The sequence below is a fragment of the Pleurodeles waltl genome, chromosome 4_1 (assembly GCF_031143425.1).
Source record: "Pleurodeles waltl isolate 20211129_DDA chromosome 4_1, aPleWal1.hap1.20221129, whole genome shotgun sequence".
Classification (NCBI taxonomy): Eukaryota; Metazoa; Chordata; class Amphibia; order Caudata; family Salamandridae; genus Pleurodeles; species Pleurodeles waltl.
The window spans coordinates 253,609,649-253,632,490 of NC_090442.1; the positions used below are offsets into that span (position 1 = coordinate 253,609,649).

At 45.4% G+C, this 22,842-nt stretch overlaps 1 protein-coding gene across 1 annotated transcript in view; it reads left to right on the forward strand.

Moving 5' to 3' along the window:
• The window catches only part of SMC1B (structural maintenance of chromosomes 1B), a 2,375,007-nt gene that overhangs the window by 761,157 nt on the left and 1,591,008 nt on the right, over positions 1-22,842 (forward strand). Inside the window, exon 9 of the mRNA XM_069228259.1 lies at positions 4,384-4,591. Within this exon, the coding sequence (XP_069084360.1) occupies positions 4,384-4,591 (208 nt within the window). The remainder of the gene's footprint in view (positions 1-4,383; positions 4,592-22,842) is intronic.

A 22,842-nucleotide genomic window follows, 5' to 3' on the forward strand; every position in this document is an offset into this window, starting at 1 on the left:
AAGGCTCTGCACCAATGAACATGACTGGAACATCAGGGCGTATCCCTGCTGGTTTAACATCTGGCGGGCTCTCTGAATGTCAGAGGGGACGAACTCAGCTGTCAATGCCTGGTCGATCACAAGTGATGTCTCCATCTGAAGGTGGCACAAGGTCTCTTTCAGTGGTGAGGAAAGCGTTGGTTATATATGTTTGCCTCCGCAGAGAACGCGCAATGTCAGCTGTTTTGCATGTCGCAAAATCCAAGATGGCACTCGCTCGCTGACGCTTTTATCTCGAGTGGAACTCAGGCCTCCTTTACGCCATTCTGCCAGTACCACTTCTGCCCAGAGTTCTCAAGAAGATGAAGAACGACTGGGCCAAGTCATTCTTGTGGCTCCAGACTAGGCATGAAGAGTATGTTATCCCGAACTCTTAAGCATGGCCATCGTTCCTCGAATCAGACTGCCCCTTTGGGAAGATCTTCTGTTGCAGCAGCAGGGGATGGTTTTCCACCCGAACCTGTCCAGTCTCTGCCTTCTTGCATGGAGGTTGAGCAGTGGCAGTAGACCGCTTTTGACATTCCACCTGAAGTCTGCAATGTTAACTTGGCATCCAGGCGTCCCTTCACCAAAACGGTATATGCCTGTTGATGGAAGAAATTTGAGGCATGGTGTACCAACAAGTCTGTTGATCCCCTATCTGCCCCACTTTCTGAGATTCTTTTATTTGTTATTTTTTTTGGCCCAGCAGGGCTCTGTTCTGGGCACCTTAAAGGGTTATTTGTCTGCCATCTCTCCTTTCCTTACTTGCATGACCAACCCTCATTTAAATCTCCCATTGTTGGACGATATTTTAAGAGTCTTAAACATCTGTTTCCTCTTTCCGTGTTCAAAATGCCATAGTGAGATTTGAACTTGGTTCTCATTTATTTGATGTGCACTCCCTTTGAGCCACTTCACAATTGTCCTCTTCAACTGCTTACCCTTACAACATCCTTCCTTGTGGCTATCACCTCTGCCCACAGAATGAGTGAGTTGCTGGCTCTTTCTTATAAACCACCTTTCCTCTATCCACCCTGACAAGGCGGTGCTCGGTACTAGGGCTTCCTTTTCTCCTTAAAGTGGTTCGCTAATCCATCACCTTGAATAATTTATACGTGCCTTCACGTCCCTCTAAAGAAGTGGAGAGAATTAACCGTCTGGACCCAAAGGATGTGTTGGTGTTCTACCTCAATTGTACTCAGGAGTTCCAGGTGGATGATCAATTCTTTGTTGGCTGTGTGGGCATGAAGAAAGGTCAGGCAGTGCAGAAAAGAACCATCTCCAGATGGGTTGTTGTCTGCATTAAAATGTGCTACGAGTTGGCTGAGAAGCAACCCCCGAAGGGCTTGTGCTGTCACTCTATTAGAGCAACAGCTGCAACCACTGCGCTAGCACACAGAGTTCCAGTCCTAGATATCTACCAGGCAGCAACATGGGCATATTTGCACACATTTGTTAAACACTACTGCCTGGACAGTCAGGTCTGCAAGGACAGCTACTTTGGCCGTTTGGTCCTGCAGGACATCCTAGTCTGATTTTGGTGTTTCTTGAGTTTCTATTCCAAGTTAAGGAATCTGCAACTAGAAGTCTCTATCAGATGAAGAAGTTATTTACCTTTGGTAACGACTCATACGGTAGAGACATATTCTAGTTGCAGATTCCTTACCTTAGAGTTTTCCCTAGGCGTCAGTCTAGATTCAGAGATTTTTCTTCGAGCAGTATCCCATCAGGTGGCGTTGGTCGACTCCAAGTCCGCCGTCGGCGTCATTTTTACCAGATATGACGTGGGTCATAGATACGTGCCACCCCGGTGCGCTGACGTCAAGTAACTTGTTCGTTAGGGGCATCCAAGTATCTCAGTATTTTTCATCTCACATTAGGGTACTGGGAAATAGGTCTGACCCCTGGAGCAAAACAGAAATCAGAATTCTCCACTCCTTATGGCCATCATCATTTGACTGTTATGCCCTTTGGATTAAAAAATGCCTCTGCCACCTTCCAGAGGTTGATGAACAAGGTCCTGGTTGCGTTGGAAGACGTTAATGCAGTATAGCTTGATGATATTGCTTTCTTTAACTCCACCGGACAGGATCACCTGATCCACCTGGGGATGGTCCTGGAGGGTCTGAAACGTGCAGGCCTCACTATCAAGAGCAAACAAACACAAATGATGGACGGAATGCGGAACCATTCAAACATTCACTCCCAGTCACAGATCTGGGTTTAATCCATCAATTCTTTTGCTCACCATCCAACCCCAGTTTGGACCCAACCATATGCAAATCAGTCTTGACCCTGTTCCCCATGAGAACAGTCCATCCCGAACTACCATGCCAGGTCCTCCCTGGACCGGAAACAAGTATCCTGGGACCGGTTTCAGGGTATCACCCTTCATCAGCCAGGCTAGCTTGAATCCAGTGGGATAGTGAGCCCGGGACCCACGTCTGTGCATACACGGCGCACTTAGGGCGACAAAAGCAAACAAACACAAATGATGGACGGAATGCGAAACCAATCAAACATTCATCCCCAGTCACAGATCTGGGTTTAAGCCATCAATTATTTTGCTCACTATGCCTGATTCTGGTCCAGGAGCACATTGCAGTACCAATCCCAGGGCTAACGGGCACCTTGCACCAAGGATCAACAGTGAGAGTCCACTCGGGATTCTCACTGTACCAGGACCAAGCAGCTGTCGAGGGACGTCAGCATCACTGAGACCCGCCTTGAGAGTGGCCTAGCTGTCCTTATTTTTCCCCTACCTGCTGGTGGACCCTGACTACGAGGAGCCCTTTCGCGCGCAGAGCCCAATCGCCCTATGCACTCGGCACCCGAGCTGCCCAGCCAGTGTTCCGTAGAACCAGCTGTGCCCCCTTTCTCTAAGGTCCCTTGCGACCCAAGCCCCCGTTTGGGAGGTCTCACACTTGCTCCCAAGTCCCCCTGTGCAGCCTGTTTTAGGGGGCCCCCCTTCTTCGTAGTGCCCAGCTACAACCAACGAGCACGCTGCTTCCAATGGAATTCGGGGAACTCCACACAAACTGCTGGTTGTACTTTGGAACTTGGGCCCCTCCATCTCTGATTCCAGAAGTTGAACCCCCAAAACTGACTGTACTTACCTTTATGCATCGTTGACTTTTCTCTCCATAGGATTACCTTGTGCTTATAGGTGCACGGGTCTGAACTTTATACTTAGCTGTAACTTTTAAACATGAAATCGTTACTTACTCTTTTGTAAAGTTCTTGGTTTTAAAATATATATAAAAAGAAGTGTTATTTTTCTAACCTTGTTCTCAGATTTATTGTTTGATTGTGTGTCTCAGTTATTGCCTCTGTGAGTACAAATGCTTAGCACTACCTTCTGATAAGCCTAACTGCTTGCCCACACTACCACAGAAGGGAGCATTAGTGTTATCTACTTTTGCCTCTATCAAGCAATTGGGGATCCGCTGGACTCTCAGCACGGTGTATTTCTTTTTAGTGCACAATGTAGAGCGCCAGCTTCCTACAGTGTCATACTTTGGATGCCCAGAAGCTGCAAAAAATTACCACCTTTCCGTGAGGGTTAGTGTCTGACCAGAGTGGGCACAGAGCACTCATGCACACTTCTCACACAAATGTGTACACCTGCATGCACACACATACAGTACCTAGACTTGCTCTGTTTGCATACATACATTCCTTAGGTTCTTTGGGTTCCTTTTCCTCATCCTGGGATCCTTTTCTGGACTACTGCTTCCTGATTGGTACTCTCTGAAGTAGATAAGGGTGAACAGAAACTCCTCTGTAAGGATGTACAACAGCACCTCTGGTGATCTGTGGAAGGGATAGACACTAGGATGTGTTAGTGGACAAGTGTGGTGCCTGATGGAGTGAGGATGATATATGGGTTTGCTTGAGCAGCTAGAATAAGAGTTGATAAGGTCTATTTGGGTGGATGTAGGCACCTAGTATTCTAGGTTACCTTAGTCAGCTTGGTGAGAGACCAGGAAATGGGCAAGCGTTCATGAAGGTTTGGTTACTTACACATCTAGTGGTGGTGTGGATATTTATGGGGTATAGTGGAAAAATAAATTTAAACAAACTCCATTGACCTTACCAATAAACTGCAGTTCTTAAAATGCCGAAGAAAACTAGCTGAATTCACTAAATCATTATTTTTCTATGTGATGGTGCAACATAGAATAACTAAAAGTAGCTGTAATCTAGATAGTTATATAGATTGGTACATTATAATACATGTCTGTCTTGTGTATGACATGTGATTCAGCTTCTAAAAGGTCAAACATGAACAGTATCTTAAAATGTGTAACTATAATTCTAGCTGTTTATTTTTTTTATTTTTTATTTTCACTTTGTTATAAGCCATAATTTAGAAGAGCACCGACAGCAGGAAGAAATCCTTTGTGATGAAATTGAAAATGGGAAGACACGAATGGTTGAAGTAAATGAAGAGCTGAATAGCATTATGAGTGATCTTCAAAGTGCAAGAATTGATTACCATGAAGGCAGTCGCCAGAAGATGAGAGCAGAGATACTTGAAAGCCTTAAAAGGATGTTTCCTGAGTTGGTGGTAATTAAAACATGAATTTATGTTATGCATGTTTTCCTTAATCATATACATTCTCTCAAGTTAGATATCCTCAAGTAAAAACAAAATTCTGATAGAATCTTCGAATTTCCCCAGGGGCCAGACTGGATCTGGAAACCTTTGCTAGCAAGTACCTTGCACTCAATATTGGATCCATTGGACCTCGGATGTGACATTAGGGCCTGATATGTGCACCACCTCTGCATTCTGATGTCAGTTCCTTTCTTCCTGCACCTTATGAAATGGATCAAGAGTTTACTGAATCCTGTCACCCTGACAGAATTTTTCCCTCAAAACTTTCAATGTGCAGACATGTCCCCACAAAGCTACAATCTTTAAGCCGTGTCTTAACTGTCTGTGGAGTCTTGGATGCAAGTATGACTGTGTTTTGCCGGTGCTGCGTGTAGATGAGTCGCCCAACTGTGCAAGAAATCAAAAGAACAGTTCTGATCTAAGTTGAAGGCACAAATGCCCTCTCACTGCCCAAGCCGGTCCTGTGATCACTCAATGTTCAAGTCGCAGAGTTCGGATAGTTCAAAGAAGTATTAAAAAAGCACAAAAAGTCTAAGGATGGGTGTCCATCATCCTGCCATTCCCACCATTCTGAGATGCGCAACACCCTGGGCTCTTTGAGGCTGAAAAGTGGTTCTCACACTTCGGAATCAATTTCAGAGCTAATTCTGATAGGCTCCGATCTCCCTTGGCCATTGGCAAGGCCTCAAGAGCTCTTCGAGTTTCGAAGGCCCAATACATCATCTCTGGTGACCCATCATTTCCCTCTAGTGCCCTTTTGGCCCCACGGATCCAATGTGGTCTCCAGTGTGATGGCTGCTGGCAGATCTTTCCCAGATGTCACTCATCATCGATTCAAGGTCGGCCACCTCCTCTTTCTCGATGCTACTGACTCAACCCAGCACAACGCCAAACCAGAACTTCGTCACCACAATTGATGCCACCTGTGTGAGCCCTTGCGCCTGTGCCAACATCACCAATACCCAAAACGAAGCAGATAGTTCTGTCTGACTCCAAAACACAACCAAGACCATACCGGCATGCCCATTCAGACCCCAAAACATATGCCTCTTATCATGATGTTGACAATGTTCATGACAATAATGACAACATGATGATGGAAACCTTTGGGACAACCAGAAAATGGCCTTTCCTCCCAAAACCCAACCATAGTAATGGAGGATTCCTCCTCCTTCACTACAGTTACCTGAAGATCAGCAGAGGTGCTAGACCTCACCCTTCAATGACAAAAGTTAAGACAGTCTTCTTTACAGAAGTCCATAACCTGGGACAAACCAGCCAAGAACTCCTACTGCCTTAAAGAGGCCTAGACTGATGTGCTGGTGGGCACTTGGGCAAGGCCAGACTTGTATCCCCCAGGGAATAGGCAAGTAACAAGTCAACATAGACCCACTCCCGGGAAACATGATTTCTTGCTTCAGTATCCCCACTCCGGAGTGTCTGGTAGTGCTGGCATCCATAATCCGCTTGTACCCCAAAGCATTCCCCACCACTCTCCCTGACAGAGACTCAGAACGAATTAACACATTTGTAAAATGGGTGTTCTCCTCTACCATTCTTGCCCTCCTGTAGAAAAGTACCATCTTGCCTAGCATGTTACCCCCATTTTTAAATGTATGTCAGTTTGTTTTTGCCTTTCTCACTGGGATCCTGCTAGCCAGGACCCCAGTGCTCATAGTTTGTGGCCTGAATGTGTGTATCTGTGTAGTGACTAACTGTGTCACTGAGGCTCTGCTAATCAGAACCTCAGTGCTTATGCTCTCTCTGCCTTTAAAATTGTCACTATAGGCTAGTGACCATTTTCACCAATTCTAATTGGCACTCCGGAACACCCTTATAATTCCCTAGTATATGGTACCTAGGTGCCCAGGGTATTGGGGTTCCAGGAGATCCCTATGGGCTGTAGCATTTCTTTTGCCACCCATAGGGAGCTCAGACAAATCTTACACAGGACTGCCACTGCAGCCTGAGTGAAATAACGCACACGTTATTTCACAGCCATTTTACACTGCACTTAAGTAACTTATAAGTCACCTATATGTCTAACCTTCACTTATTGAAGGTTAGGTGCAAAGTTACTACGTGTGAGGGCACCCTGGCACTAGCCAAGGTACCCCCACATAGTTCAGGGGAATTTCCCCGGACTTTGTGAGTGCGGGGACACCATTACCACATATAGGTCAATACCTATATGTAGCTTCACAGTGGTAACTCCGAGTATGGCCATGTAACATGTCTAAGATAATGGAATTGTCCCCCCATGCCAAATCTGGCATTGGGGTGCCAATCCCATGCATCCCCAGGGCTCCACCATGGACCCCGGGTACTGCCAAACCAGCTCTCTGGGGTTTTCTCTGCAGCTTCCGCTGCTGCCAACCCACAGATAGGGTTCTGCCCTCATGGGGTCTGGGCAGCCCAGTCCCAGGAAGACAGAACAAAGAATTTCCTCTGAGAGAGGGTGTTACACCCTCTCCCTTTGGAAATAGGTGTTAAGGCCTGGTGAGGAGTAGCCTCCCCCAGCCTCTGGAAATGCTTTGAAGGGCACAGATGGTGCCCTCCTTGCATAAGCCAGTCTACACCGGTTCAGGGAACCCCCAGTCCCTGCTGTGGCGCAAAACTGGACAAAGGAAAGGGGGATAGACCACCCCCCTATCCATCACCACCCCAGGGGTGGTGCCCTGAGCTCCTCCAGTGTGTCCCAGACCTCTGCCATCTTGAATCCAGAGGTGTGAGGGCACAATGGAAACCTCTGAGTGGCCAGTGCCAGCAGGTGATGTCAGAGACCCCTCTTAATAGGTGCTTACCTAACTAGGTGGCCAATCCTCCTCTAAGGGCTATTTAGGGTCTCTCCTGTGGGCTTTTCCTCAGATTTGCAAGAATTCACCAGAGTTCCTCTACATCTCCCTCTTTGACTTCTGCCAAAGATTGACCGCTGACTGCTCCAATTTCGTCCTCACTTTTTTGATGTGCACTCCTTTCAATCCAATGCACAGTTGCCCTCTTTGTCTGCTAACCATCAAGGCAGCGTTCCCTTTCCCTGTAGCATCCGAACAGCAAATCAGCATGTTTCAGCGGTTGTCTGTAGGACAGCCATATACTTCATTCTTCCTAGACAAACTGGTCCTCTGGACAAAAATGCCATTCCTTCCAAATGTAGTTCACCCTTTCTTGTAGGGCAATCCATCACTTTGCCAACTTTTTATGTACCTCCCCATCCCTCCAGGGGGGAAGAACGGCTCTACTGCCTGAACCCTTAGATGACCCTTAGTTTCTACGATGTCTACACCAGGGATTACTGATAAGATAACCAGCTATTTGTTGGTTTCTCTGGGGTGAAAAGAGGCAAAGTGGTGCAAAGGAGAAACATCTGCTGATTGATGCCACCCCTAGAAGGATTGCACTAGGGTAAAGGCTGTAACAACTGCACTGGTGTGTGGTGTGCCTGTCTTGGATATTTGCTAGGCTGCAAGTAGGTGTCCCTCCACAGTTTCATGAGGCACTGCCTGGCTAGGAAGGGCAGGTCTCCTGGCCTGTCCTGCAGGATTTCCTGGTCTTAGTAATTCTACAGACTCTCCACCTGAGGGGGTACTGCTTTGGTATCTATTCAGAAGTTTAGAAATCTGTGGTTAAACGTTTATTTCAGTTAATTACCTTTGGTAATGCTTTTTCTGTAGCATTTCTATCTAACTGCACAGTCCTCACCGTCCCATCCTCCTCTCCATTTTATGGAATGATCTCATGGATACTTGATTAATAAGTTCCCAAATCTGAAACTCTGTGCACTGTCATTCTGATTTGAGGGGCTCTCCGTCCAATGGAGCAGACAGAGGTCAGAAAGAAAAGATGTCAGCGGAGGTGGCGGATATAGGGGGGCCCAGTGTCACATACGAGTTGGGACAAATCCACTGCAGAGCTGTGTGACACCATTGGCCAACACATGAGGGAATTGCAAGCAAAAGTTTCTGAATCCAGTCAGGCACCTGGGGAAATTCCAAAGCAGAGGAATGTGCGGTTAGGCAGCATCTCTAACAGAAAAGGTGTTATTTAAGGTAAGTAACTTGTTCAAACACTAAAATAGTGTTTTACTTTTGAGCATTATAGTCACGAGTTTAAAGCTAGATGAACTCCAGGATGTCTGCAGAGTAGCAAAGTTCTGTATAAATGTGCCTTCTTTCTTAGGCTTGGAAATATGCCTTCTTTCTTAGGCTTGGGAGTTTTGTTCTCTCTACAGCATGACAATTTAGAGCAAGTAACATGGGGTTGTTGGAATCATTCAACAAGTCCTTAGTAGACTCTCGAGAAGGTAAAGTGAATTCTCAGGTCCTCTCCCTCACCTGCACTAGTGGATTCAAACTTGCTGCCTCTGCTCACCTATGGTTCTAGGTTGGTGCTGATACTGCATCACAAAGGAGGTAAATCCTGTCGAACATTTTAGGGAGCACAGCAACATAAATAATGGTGTAGAGTAGCTGCACTGGGCCAACCTAATGTGTTTTTACCCAGCTGAGTCTTAATTTCCTTGTAGGTAAGGATGGGTTATCAAAGACAGACATAGCTGGGGAATAAAGATGGTGGTATCTGGCGCACTTCACCAGTGACCACCGCTATAAACTGGTGCATTGCACAGACTTGATTTCCCCATTAGGTTGCAGTAGCGAGGTAGCAAGTGCCGTGGGAAGGTGGCATGTCTCTGGTTGGTCCTTCTCATTTGAGAGATGAGGGGCCTACAGTTTTGGACGACCTAGTAAATAGCATAATGGGCCAGATCTTCAAGATAATACTGATTCAGATCAGGGACTGCAAAGCTGCCCCATCCATAAGCCCTCCATGTTTCAAGTCAAGTCAACAAGCACATGAAGAAGTTCAAATAGGTTATTTTACAAGGGATATTGACCTTATTGCTTCAGGGAAACTTTCTCTGACCCATAGATCTTGCAGTTACTTATTCCACATTGTAAGTCTCAAAATGTAACAAAACAGCCTACGTTCAAATTAGAAGATCCATTGATGGTCCTGCTCTTCATGCTTCATGTGTCTAGGCTATCTTTTGTGATCAGTTGTGCCTCATTTGATGCCCTTAGATTCTATCACACCCGAAACTTGTGCTCTTTTTGATGCCTGTGGCACTTGGAGGAATTGGTTTGGTGCTAAGATCACTCTTTAATATAAATCCCTCCTCCAAAGAGTAGCAGCGCTCTCTGTGTGGTCGTAAGTTTGAAATTAGGGTAATTAGAAACTACTGGGTACCATCTTGGGCAAAGGTGTATATATAGTCTTTTTATCTGATTTGTAGTGTTTGCGATGGGTGTGATATGTCTCTGAAGATGGAGAATCTCCTGCCTAATGACAGGATGAAGTAAGAAGCATTATAACCAGTGGACTGCTAGAAGTCAATCAGATATTTACAATTTACTTCGATAGCGCCGATTCTGTTTTGGCAACTTTCTTAGAGTACTGTGTCCTTAGGACATGCGTCATTGAAGGTGTCAAACTTGTACCAGATGTTCAAGCGAGAATTTTGGAATATGTTCTATGATGATCAAGTTGAAATTCTTTAGAGTACGAAGGCTGAAATTAACACTGCTTTGTCCAACACTTTAATGGGTTTGGCGGGGAATGAGGTCAGGGTATGTATTTTATACTACTAGCACATAGTCCTCACATGACTCAATGCCAAGTAGTTCAGCTTGAAAGGTAATGCTATCGTTAGCGTGATCAGTGACACTATAGATTCAGTGCCGGATACAAGAGAGAGATCAGGTGTCTAACACCCTGTCATTGAAGCAGTTATAACTCTGTAATGATCTTTCCTTTTCCTTCCTATGCTTTCTTCGGAAATATGCTAGCTAGTATCTATTGTTCTCTGTGGGAGATTATAATAATATGTGCACAGTTCATTACTTGCCAAGCCACCTCCTCCCATACCTCTCATTATGGCACTCCGAAAAAAGACATACTAGTACATAGATAGAAGTGCTCAATCACTTGGATATCCCTTGACTATAAGCTGTGTATAAATCTAATGATGGTGTTGATGATGCTGATCAAAGGTGCGCAAGAGAAGAAAGAAAAACCCAAGTACATTCTTGCTCTGCAGGAGATTTATATCCATACAGGATTTTCAGAAACTTAACAAATACATTAAAAAGCAACAGTTTGAAATTGCCACTTTTTAGGATGTTTTTTCACAAAACAGTATTGGCACATGTGCATGATCCAAGTACACATTTAGATTAATAGATTTTAATTTTTAAATATATTTTTTAATAAAATCTGCGCATTGAAAGCAACTTTTTAAAGTAAAATTATTTAAAACAAAATCAGTCACGATGAATGTATACTTGATTGGAAACGCTGCTCCTGAATTACTTTTCCAGAAGAACTAATCAGGGAATGGTGTTCATATGCGTGTTATGTCTAAAACTGGGCACTTTCACTTTTCTAGAAGCTGCACTGTCTGTATGCATTGCAGGTTCAGTCAGTAATTTAGTTTTTTCCTGTTTAACGAGCAAGTTTCCCAGAAAACGGACTATTCATTGTTATGTTTGACTGGAAAAATGTTCACTTTGCATTTTTCTCTTCTTTTAGCATCTAACATTATGTACCTAAGAATCATATAGGGCCATATGTACGAACACTTTTTCCCATAGACACAGAATGGGTAAAAACCTTTGCTACACCTGGCCCATAATTCTTTGGATTTCCAGTATTGGATCCGTCACAGAGTCACATGTTGTATTATTCCATGTCACCGAGCTGGAAGTCTTGCAGTAGCCTTAAAACAGCAGTTTACAACTTTAAAATGCCTGAAATACTTACACAGGCCACTTTAATAGCACAGTCGCCTTATCTGAAAACATATCAACTTCAGCCAATCAAGTGAGAGTGAGCTTAACTTCATTATCCCAGACATCTCCACACTTCAGACTGAAATCCTACACTTGTAGTGTGAGGGTATCACTACAGAGCTCTACTCTTCAACATTTTATATATATATTTATTGTGGATTTTGTTAGTTAGAAACTCTTGCCTGGGGTACGTTTTCAAGCCCTATTGAATCCTTCAACCTAGGGGAACAATGTTTCTCCAGTACTGAATCTTTCATCGATTGACATGCTTGAATAATTCCCTGTTGTCGAAGTGGGAGGCCCACTGTACTATAATAAAGCATCATGCATCATTACCATAGGCCATGAAGGCAGTGAACAGCTACTTTAATAGCCTATCTATGTCCTTCTTAAAAAAGCACCAAACTTGAACTATAGCCAAGCAGGTGACAGCCCCCTGTAGAATACTCCCAAAAGAGGCTAAATCTCTCAATTTTTCTACTGCAAGTCGTGTGAAGCGACATCGTCGATGGAACCGTTGATGATGATAAAAATTACAGGGGTGGCAAGAACAACTCTACTAGCACCAAACAATCCTCCGAAGGAAGGCTACCCTCCCTCATCTTCACTTATTGAAAAAAGAAGCCCTCAGCATGCTTGCCAGGGGAGCAATCAAGGAAGTTCAGTTTTCACAGAAAGGCATTCGCTTCTACTCCTGCTTCTTCCTGATAAGAAAGAAAACAGGAGAATGGAGGCCCTTTTAGACCCAAGGAAACTGAACAAATTCTTATGCAAGCAATCATTTCAGTTGGGTACTCTTTCCGACATCCTGTAGCTCCTAAACCACAGAGACGTTATGACAACTCTGGTCTTGCAGGGTGCATAATTCCACATCCTCATACATCCCAAACACAGAAAATATCTTTGCTTCACTGTAGCCTGTACCCATTACCAATTCAGAGCCCTCCCATTTGGCCTCAAGTCAGCACCTCGCATCTTCACCAAATGCCTGGCACCAGTAGCATACACTTTCAGAAACCAAGGTCACCATGTTTTTCCCTACTTGGACAATTGGTTGCTAAAAGCTCTAACATCGATGTAAGCATCCAGAGTCACAAAAGTTTGTCTCACATTATTTCACAAGCTGGGTCTCACTGCCAATTTTCAGAAATCAACAACTATTCCAAAACATAGCATAATGTTCCTAGGCTCCCATCTGGATACAACCCTAAGAATTCTGACAAACTCTCAAAAAGAAAGTCTGCTCCAGTGCGCCTCTACAAGTCGCTGCTGGGCATGGTGTCCTCTGCAATCAATCTAGTGCCTATCACATGCCTGAAAATAAGACCACTACAAGAGGAGTTACAAAAACAGTGGATCCAAGCAGAAGGATAATTCAAGGACATCATAAGCATCACTCCCAAGAATGAGCGCAAGTGTTGTGGTCTCAGACTTCTCATCTATCAAAGGGCCCCACATTCTTGCCTCAGATACCCGACTTCCTCATAAAAAGCGATACCTCTCTGCAAGGCTGGGGTGGCCAACTGAAGAACCTGCAGATTCAAGGGAAGTGGTCTGCTATCCAAAAGATCATGCATATCACCAGGCTAGAGCTGACAGCCCTCTTTCTCACCCTGCAAACCTTTCTTCCAAGGATAGCAGGTTCTTCAGTTCTGGTTCGTATGGCCAATACGATCAGCATGCACTGTATCAACAAGCAAGGGGGTACACATTGATTAACATTCTTCCAAGAGGCTCAGGATCTGTGCAATTGGCTCACGACCCACAAAATATCTCTGAAAGCCGGGCACGTGTCTGGAGTAAGCAACACGTTACAGACACGCTCAGCAGAACCAAAGACAGTTACTATGATTGGGAACTGGATCAAATGGAGCTTGACAAGATATTTGCACGTTGGTGCAAACCAGCATTTGATCTCTTCGCTACAGACAAGAACACCAAATGCCAGTTCTACGCCATTCAGTGCCCATTCCCAGGGTCGCACTAGAATGCCTATTTGATCAGATGGCCCAGGATTTATTGCACATGCTTTCCCACTTTCCCTCTCATACAAAAGGTTCTCAACAAAATGAAAAGGGAACACTCGCCTCATCCTGATTGCTCCCAGGTGGCCCAGGCAACATTGATTTACAGAACTCCTCCTGCTTTCGGAATACAATCCCATTCACCTTCCGGCAACGCGGGCACTGTTGACCATGACCCAGGGCCAGGTTCTACATCTAGAACTAGCCTCTCTCCACTTCTGCATGGCTCCTGAATTCTACAAGTTTAAAGAGCTAGACATTCCTCAGGATTATAGGGATATCCTATCCAAAGCAAGAGCTGAATCCACAAGCAAAACATACAAGCTGAAACGTTCATGGTGTGAACAATCTAACCTATATCCGTTGGAAGCATCACCTGAGCAGATTTTGCCATATCTCCTATCACTTGCAGGATCAGAATTAGTGCATACGTCTGTCAAGGTTCACCTCACAGTAATCTCACGGTACAGATGTTCCTTGCACTCTCTATCCCTCTGTTCCACAAGAATAATCAAACAATTCATAAATGGATTATTCAGAGCCTTCCCCCTCCGGTACGAGTTCCTCCTCCAAAATGACATCTCAATATAGTTCTCGCCCAGCTTATGAAACCCCCATTCATACCCATCCAGAAAGCAGACCTGAAGTTTCCTACATGGAAGGTTGCATTACTGTTAGCTCTCACTTCAGCAAAAAGACTCAGCAAAATACGAGCTTTCACAATGCAATAGCCTTTTCTACGTTTCACTGATGAGTGCTGTAGGAGGCTGGCCTGGTTTGTAGTGGGTACCTAAGGTACCTACACCTTATACCAAGTCCAGTTATCCCTTATTAGTGAAATGTGGACAGTGCCTAGAAGCCAGGCTCTTTAGGGGTAGTGTGGATGAGCAGACAAGGTCTAACTAGGAGACATGCAAAGCTCATGCAATACCACAGTAGTCACACAGTACTCACACACATGAAAGAAAATACTAATTGTTACAAAAATAAAGGTACTTATTTTGGTGACACAAATGCCAAAAATACCAAAGACACTATACTCCCTTAGGAGGTAAGTAATACACAAAATATATACACTATTATGCAGAAATAGCTGTAAAAACAGTTAGAAAACAGTGCACATAGCAAAAATCACAATAGTTAGAAATGGGCCTCTGGGGAACACAAACCATATACTAAGAAAGTAGACTGCGAATGTCTGTTTCCCATCTAGGCAAGTGTAGTGTGTAGAGGGGCGCTGGGAGTATTAGAAAACACCAAAGGTAAGTAATAGAAACCACCCATGGCCCAGGAAAGCAGGAGTAAATCATAGTAGCTTTCCTAGAACACACAAGAAAACCAGAAAGAAGATATTGCAAGAACCAGAAGAGACTGCAAGAAACCAACAATGGATTCCTGGACCTGAAGACCTGTGGAAGAAGGGGACCAAGTCCAAGAAGCACTGAAGAGTCCAGGGAGAACAGGAGACCCTGCTAACCCAGAAGAAGCTGCAAACAAGAACCAGCAGTGAAGAACAACAGTCAGTACTGCACCCAAGAAGACCATGTGGATTCCTGGTTGGTGCAGAAGATGTCCCACGCCGGATGGATGATTGCAGTCTGGTTTGTGTCGCTGGATTCCGCCAACAAGTCTTGGCACACACAAAGCTAGCAGAAAATGGAGCTGCCAGGGACCTTGTGGACTCTACCCAGAAGGGGGGAGTCAGATGAGGCTCTCGGCAACTCTGAGAGCCCTCAGAAGACCAGGCAGCGCGCACAGGAGTCCCACAGCACAGGGACAAAGAAGGTGCAAAAGGAGGCCAACACCGGAGAACCACGCAGGAAGCTGTGTGTCGCAGGAAGGAGTGCAGGGGGCCGGAGCTGCACGGTGCACAAAGAACTTCGTGGAAGGATGCCGACAAGCCTTGCCAACTGCAAACCATGCAATGCATGAGGGCACTGTCTTGCGTGGGGAGGCAAGCTCTTACCTCCACCTAAGTTGGACACCAGGACCGTCTGGACCACTTGAGTTCACCACCTGTTATGCAGGATCCATGCAGCTCTCCAGGTGAGGGGTCCCACACAACCAGTCGTCATTGCAGAGAGGTGCCTGCTGAAACAGGGGAGTGACTCCTTCACTCCAAGGGAGATTCCTTTGTTCTTCTGGTGCAGGCTGAAGACAGGCTGTCCTCTGAGGATGCACGACCGGGAATCAGTTGCAGTTGCTGGCAGGAGCTGAAGATACAATGTTGCAGAAGTCGTCTTTGCATCTTTATTGCAGTTGTAGAGTTCCTGGAGCGTCCAGATGCAGTTTCTTTAGTAAGAAGGTGAAGTAAAGGATGCAGAGGATTTCTGCTGGAGTCTTGCAATCCGAACCGGAAGAGAGAGACCCTTAATAGCCCTGAAAGGGGGATTGGTCAGCTAACAGGTAAGCACCTATCAGAGGAGGGCTCTGACATCACCTGCTGGCACTGGCCACTCAGATGCTCCCAGAGTGCCCTGCCAACTTGGAATCCAAGATGTCAAAACCCAGGGACCATCTGGAGGACCTCTGAGCACCACCCCTAGGGTGATTATGGACAGGGGAGTGGTCACTCCCCTTTCCTTTGTCCAGTTTTGCACCAGAGCAGATTGAATTATGCAAGGAGGGCACCATCTGTGCCCTCCAAAGCATTTCCAGAGGCTTGGGGAGGGCACCCCTCCCAAGACTGGAACACCTATTTCCAAAGGGAGAGGGTATAACATCCCTCTCCTAAAGGAAATCCTTTGTTCTGCCTTCCTGGGCTTGAGCTGCTCAAGCAACAGGAGGGCAGAAACCTGTCTGAGAGGTGGCAGCAGCTGGGGCTGCCTGGAAAACCTCAGAAGGCTGGAATGGCAATACTTGGGGTCCTCCAAGGAGCCCCCAGAGTGCATGGTATCATACAACCAATGCTTGCAAAAGCCTTGGGGTATGATTCCAACATGTTTGATACCAAACATGCCTTTGTTCGGAGTTACCATTATGTAGCCGCACATAGGTAATTACCTATGTCCAGTACACGTGTAAAATGGCGTCCCCTCACTCACGAAGTCTGGGAAAATGTTCATGGAGGTCATGGGGACTCCTCTGCTAGTGCAGGGGTGCCCTCACACACAGGTACTCTGCACCCTGCCCTCAGGGCTGAAGAGCCTGTGATGGGGTGACTCATAAGAGACCTGGTGCAGTGAAACAGGCAGTGATAAGGAGCATGCACCTTTTCACGCAGGCTGCAATGGCATTCCTGCAAAAGCGTTTGCATGGGTTCCCTATGGGCGGCAAAAGAAATGCTGCAGCCCATAGGGATCCCCTGGGACCGCAATGCCCTTGGTACCTATGTACTATATACTAGGGACTTATAAGGGGGCACCAGAATGCCAATTTTGGGTGAAATACTGGGTTACCAGTATGCAGTGACAAAGTTTAGAGGAGAGAGATTATAATCACTGGGATCCTGGTTAGCAGGATCCCGGTGACCACAGTCAAGTACACTGACATCAGGCAGACAGTGGTGGTAACCATCTCAAAAAGAGGTCACTTTCCTACCCACACCTCTCCCCCCCCCAAACGAGGGACAATAAAGCTAACCTTGCCCAGATGAGTCTTCATTGTCTAAGTGGAAATATCTGGAGAGTTCATCTGCATTGGAGTGGTTACTCCCAGCTCTGTGTTCCATTGTAAAGTCCATCCCCTGTAAGGAAATGGAGCACCTCAACAATTTAGGGTTTTCTCCTTTCATTTGCTTGAACCATAAGAGAGGTTGGTGGTTTGTATGAACTATGAAGTGAGTCCCAAAGAGGTAGGGTCTCAACTTCTTCTAGGCCCAGACCACAGCAAAGGCCTTCCTCTCTATGGCTGGCCAACACTTTTCTCTAGGGGTCAACCATATGCTGATAAAAGTTACAGGTTGATCCTGGCTCTCTGAATTCAGTTGTGATAACACTGCCTCAACCCCTACCTCTGAAGCATCAGTCTGAACTATAAATGTCTTGGAGTAGTTTGGGCTTTTTAAGACAGTGCAGTGCACATAGCCTGCTTTACCTTTTCAGAAGCTTTCTGACAGCCATCTGTCCATAATACCTTCTTAGGCATTTTCTTAGACCTGAGGTCATTAAGAGGGGCAACAATGGAGCTATAAATCTTAATGAACCTCCTGCAATACCCAGTGAGACCAAGAAAGGCTCTGACCTGGGTCTGTGTTGTAGGGGGATCCCGGTCTAAAATAGCCTGGATCTTCCCCTGTATTGGTTCAATCTGTTCTCCACCTACCAGGTGTCCCAGATAAACACCTTCCTCTGCCCTAACTGGCACTTTGAGACCTTGATAGTGAGGCCTGCCTTTTACAGGGCCTCGAAAACTTTCCATAGGTGGACCAGGTGGTCATCCCAGGTGGAGGTGAAGACAGCAATATTATCAAGATATGCTGCACTAAAAGCTTCCAAACCTTGGTGGACTATGTTCACCAACCTCTGAAAAGTGGCAGGTGCATTAGTCAAACCAAAGGGCATAACAGTAAACTGATAATGCACTCCAATGGTAGAGAAAGCTGTTTTAGGTATAGCATCTTCTGATAGTTTGATCTGCCAATACCCTGCAGTCAAATAAAAAGTGCTGAGATACTTGGCAGATGCCAGGGTATCAATGAGCTCATCTGCCCTGGGTGTAGGGTGAGCATCAGTCTTTGTGACTGTGTTGAGCCCTCTGTAATCTACACAGAACCTCATCTCTCTTTTTCCATTGTAAGAATGAGGTTTGGGTACAAGCAGCACTGGGCTGGCCCAGGGGCTATCAGAGTGCTCAATCACTCCTAAATCAAGCATTTTCTGAACTTCAGATTTAATGCAGTCTCTGATATGGTCAGGTTGTCAATAAATCTTACTTTTGACAGGTGAACTTTCTCCATTATCAATGGTGTGCTCACACCAAGTAGTCTGACCAGGTGACAGAGAAAAGAATTCAGAAAATTGACCCAAGATGTTCTTGCAGTCCTCTTTCTGAGATTCAGAAAGGCAGTCTGCTAGGATAACTCCTTCCACTGAGCTATCAGCTGCAGTGTTAGAGAAGAGATCAGGGAGAGGGTCACTCTCTTCTTCCTGTTCCTCATCAGTGGCCATGAGCAGGGTTTAGTCAGCTTTAGTAGGGCTTTGGGCGGTTCACATGAAGTACTCTAAGAGGACTTCTAGGAGTACGTAGGTCAACTAAATAAGTGACCGCACCCTTTATATCCACAATGATGTGTGGTCCACTCCATTTGTCCTGTAGTGCTCTGGGTGCCACAGGCTCCAGTACCCACACCTTCTGTCCTTTTTGGGGACTTCAAGGGTTGCTCCCACCCCTCTTTTACAAGAGCTAATGGACCCCTAAAAGGGTGACCAAAAAGGAGTTCAAATGGGCTGCAGCCCACTCCCTTCTGGGGTACCTCCTTGATTCGTACAGTGTCAGATCTAAAATGATTTTAAATGTGGCCTCTTCTTAAAATTGGCTTTCTTGTCTTAAGTTAAAGAGTGCTCAAACATTTCATAAATTGGACATTTCTAATCTATGTGCCTCAAAAGTGACTTCTTAGGAAGACTTGTCATCCTGCTCTTATGCTACGTCTGCAAAACAGCATTGGAGTTGGACAAAATCCCCTTTATCGTCAGAAATCAGACTCATCAGCCCTTATCCTGCCAAAAGCATCCTCTTTTACAATGTCCTCACCTGTGATACCTTTTTAGCTTAGTGTTCTTGCCAGTGACATCTTCGGTGATGGCCTCAACAATTACATCCTTTTCAGTGACAAGGTTGTAAACAACATCTTCATTGACAATGCCCTCATAGATGACTTCCTTGTTGCTAATAGTCCTGTGAAAGATGCACATACATACAAAAGTTAATGGTATCTGTTAGACCTGTTAGCCTTAGGGCGGTCTTCACCTAAATATTCTGCCTTACTCCTCCATTTTTGATGAATCTCATTTTTCTTGGCCTTGGAACTCTTTGCACTTTACCACTGATAACCAGTGCAAAAGTGTGTGTGCTCATACCTTTAAACATGGTGAAATTGGCGTACGCCCAATAGGCATATTTAATTTACTTGTAAGTCCCTTGTGAAGTGGTACTACTTGTTCCCAAGACCTGTAAGTTAAAAAGCTACTAGTGGGCCTACAGCACTGATTTGCCATCCACTTATGTGGCCCTGTTAAACATGTCTCATGTTGTCTGTATGTGCAGTTTTAAACTGTCATTTCGACCTGGCAAAATAAACCTTTTGACAGGTCCAAACTTTCCCTTTTAGTACATACAGGTCACCCCTAGTGTAGACTCTAACCACCCCAGAGGGAAGATTGCAATATATTTAAAACGTTGGATCAGTACCTGTATTTTATACATGTCCTGGTAGTGAAAAACTCTTAAATTCACTTTTCACTACTGCAAGGCCTGCCTCACCTATAGCATAACATTGGGTTCACTTATTACTTTTTTTAGTAAGTAATAACTTTCAATTGAGATCAGGTAGAAATATCAAGTTTGGCATTTAATGAATTGTAATTTAAAGTCCTCTTTAATGGCCAAATTGGATTTTAAGTCATAATTCTTAAAATGCCACTTTTAGAAAGTTGGCATTTTCTTGTCTCAACCATATGGTGTCTGCTGCCTGTATTATGAATCATATGACTAGCTGTAGCTTGCAGTTAGTCTTTGTGTATTTCTCCCAGACATTGAAACAAACGGAATTAGTGACTGGCAGGAATGAGCCATATCTGACTTGACAAGTGTGGAGGAACTGTACCTACAACACTTCAAATCACAAAGGTGCTGCCCAGCAGACTCACAAAATGTTTTGACACTAGACTTTTGTGACCTAGGCAAGCTGAGGCCATGGCATGGAGGCAGAAAATTCCACACACCTCTGAGGGGGGAACCTCCAGAACCTTCTTTTACTTTAAAGTGTGAACCAGGTAAATAAAATGGACCCTCTGGCTCAACTCTTGAGTACACATTTGGACCTGTGGAAGACTCAGAAAGACTGCTGTGCTGCTCTGTGTTGGAAAATGGGTTATTGGTAGGGCAGGTAGGTACCTACACCTAGCAACAAGCCACTAACCTCCACATAGGTACAGTAAGGTCTCAGTAAATTAATCCCAGCTCAACCCTTGGTAGCTTGGCAACGAGCGTCAAGGCTTAACTTAGGAGACAAAGTGTAAAGCATTCAAATATCACAAAACAGTAATTAAATAAAACACAGGAAACAGTTTAAAAATCCAAAACCAATTTATAAAAATAGTTTATATTTTTATCTTTAAAATGACACAAAAACGATTAAAATCGGTTCAGGGGAACCGGAGATATGAATTTTTAAAGAATTATTACTTTTTTAGCGCTTAGAAACAAAAAGCGCCAATCGGGTCATCTGGTTGCACCTCGACCGGGGCAAAGTCAAACTTTCAGGCCGACCGCGATGGAGCCCTGCTCGGCTACAGGTCGCGGGAGGCCTCGGTTAAAAAGTTACCTTCTGACTTAGTCTTTATTTTGAAGTTTTTCTTCACCGGGACGAACCTGCCAGTTGAATCCGACCTCCTGGAGCCCTTGTCCGGATACGCGATGTGGGTTTCCTCGGTGGAGACTTTTACCTTCGGACTTAGTCGTTTTTTCGAGATGAAAATCTTTCGACCGGGGTAAACCTGGATCTTGATCCGACGTCCATGGAGCCCTTCTCGGATACGATGGCTGGGAGGTCCCGGTCAACTTTTTACCTTCGGACTTAGTCTCTTTTTTGGATGTTTTTCTTTACCGGGACGAACCACGAAGTCAGGCCGGGTCGCGGTTGAGGCAAGCCGGCTAGAATTTCCGCGGCGGGTCGGTCCCTCTCTGGAGCTTTTTTCCAAAAATTCTCAAATCTTTTCCAAACTTCTGGGGCTTCACCCAGATGTTCTTTTATGGTTCTTTTGGGGTCCACAGCTCACCCCAAGGGTCCAGAAGTTCTGTGATGGCCCTTGGGGGGTGCGGACTTCAACTGCCAGAATGCACCTGGCGCAAACTCCTTTTTGGCCACTGGACAGTGGTCCGCTGGTCGCTTTCTTCAGGAGTTGGTGCAGGGGACTCTGGTTAGCAATTTTTCACCTGTAGCAAACAGGGAGTCCCTCCTTGAACCAGTTGAAGCCAGGCAAAGTCCTTCTTGTGGTGAAGCCCAAGTGTGCAGCTGGTGCAGTCCTTCTGAGTGCAGGTTCCAGGTGCAGGCCAGGGGTCCAGCAGGGCAGTCCTTCTTCTCCTTAAGTTCTTTCTTCTCGAAATTTGGTGGGGATCTGAGGCGTGGGTGCAGGTCTGCCAGTTTTATCCTTGCTCCTGGGTGAAAAGCAGGGGGGCCCTGGTTCTCCAATCAGGGACAGGGTCGTCCCCCTGTGATGACCACTTCCTGGGAAGTGTGGCAAAAATCCATCCCAGAAGGCAACAGTCTCTAAAAATCCAACATGGATGAATCAGATTTTTGGAGGTTACATCTGGCTGAGCCCACCCACTGGTGTGGCTAAAAATCATAAACACACCCCTCTCCTGCCCTCTCCTAATCTAATCAAGGGGGCACCTAATTGTCTGGGGTTGCAGGATGTGGGGGTGTTGCTGGGTGCTCCAAATGTCCTTCTCTGCCTTTGAAGACCAGTTTGGCAGCCCTCCCCCTTCCTGCCTCACCATCTGCTGAGGGGAGATTCTCTCCCCCAAGCACATTCCTTTGTGTGAAGCCAGGCCACTTCACACCTCATCAAGGCAGCCTGGCAGAAGCTGCTGCAGGCTGGCCAATCAGAGCACAGCAGCAAAAACAATGCAGAGCTGAAATTGGCAACTTTTTAGGTAAAGTCTAAACTTTTTACCTGAACAAGTTATATTAAATCCAACAACTGGAAGTTGTGGGATTTATTACAACAATTAATTTGATACCAAATTCTTGGTATGTAACATTTAAGGAGACTTTAAAATTTAAAATAAAGTCTGCCCATTCTAGCCTATGAAGGCCATTTACTTCAATGAGGGAAAAACTAATTTGGCTGTTTTTACCTCACCAGGGCTTATAAATCTATTTTTATAAAGTCCCTGCTTATAGTTACATGGCACCCAGCCCTAGGGGCACATAGGGCACACCTTAGGGGTGACTTATATGTAAAAATAAGGTAGTTTAAGACTTTGGAAGTACTTTTAATTCCAAAGTCGAATTTGCATATAACTTTAATTTAAAAGCAGCCAGCAAGGCAGGCTTGCTTTTAAAATGACACTTGGCACCTCAGCAGTGCACCTAGGTGTGCACCACCTATGCTGTGGTCCCTAAACCTACATGCCCTACCATATACTAGGGACTTATAGG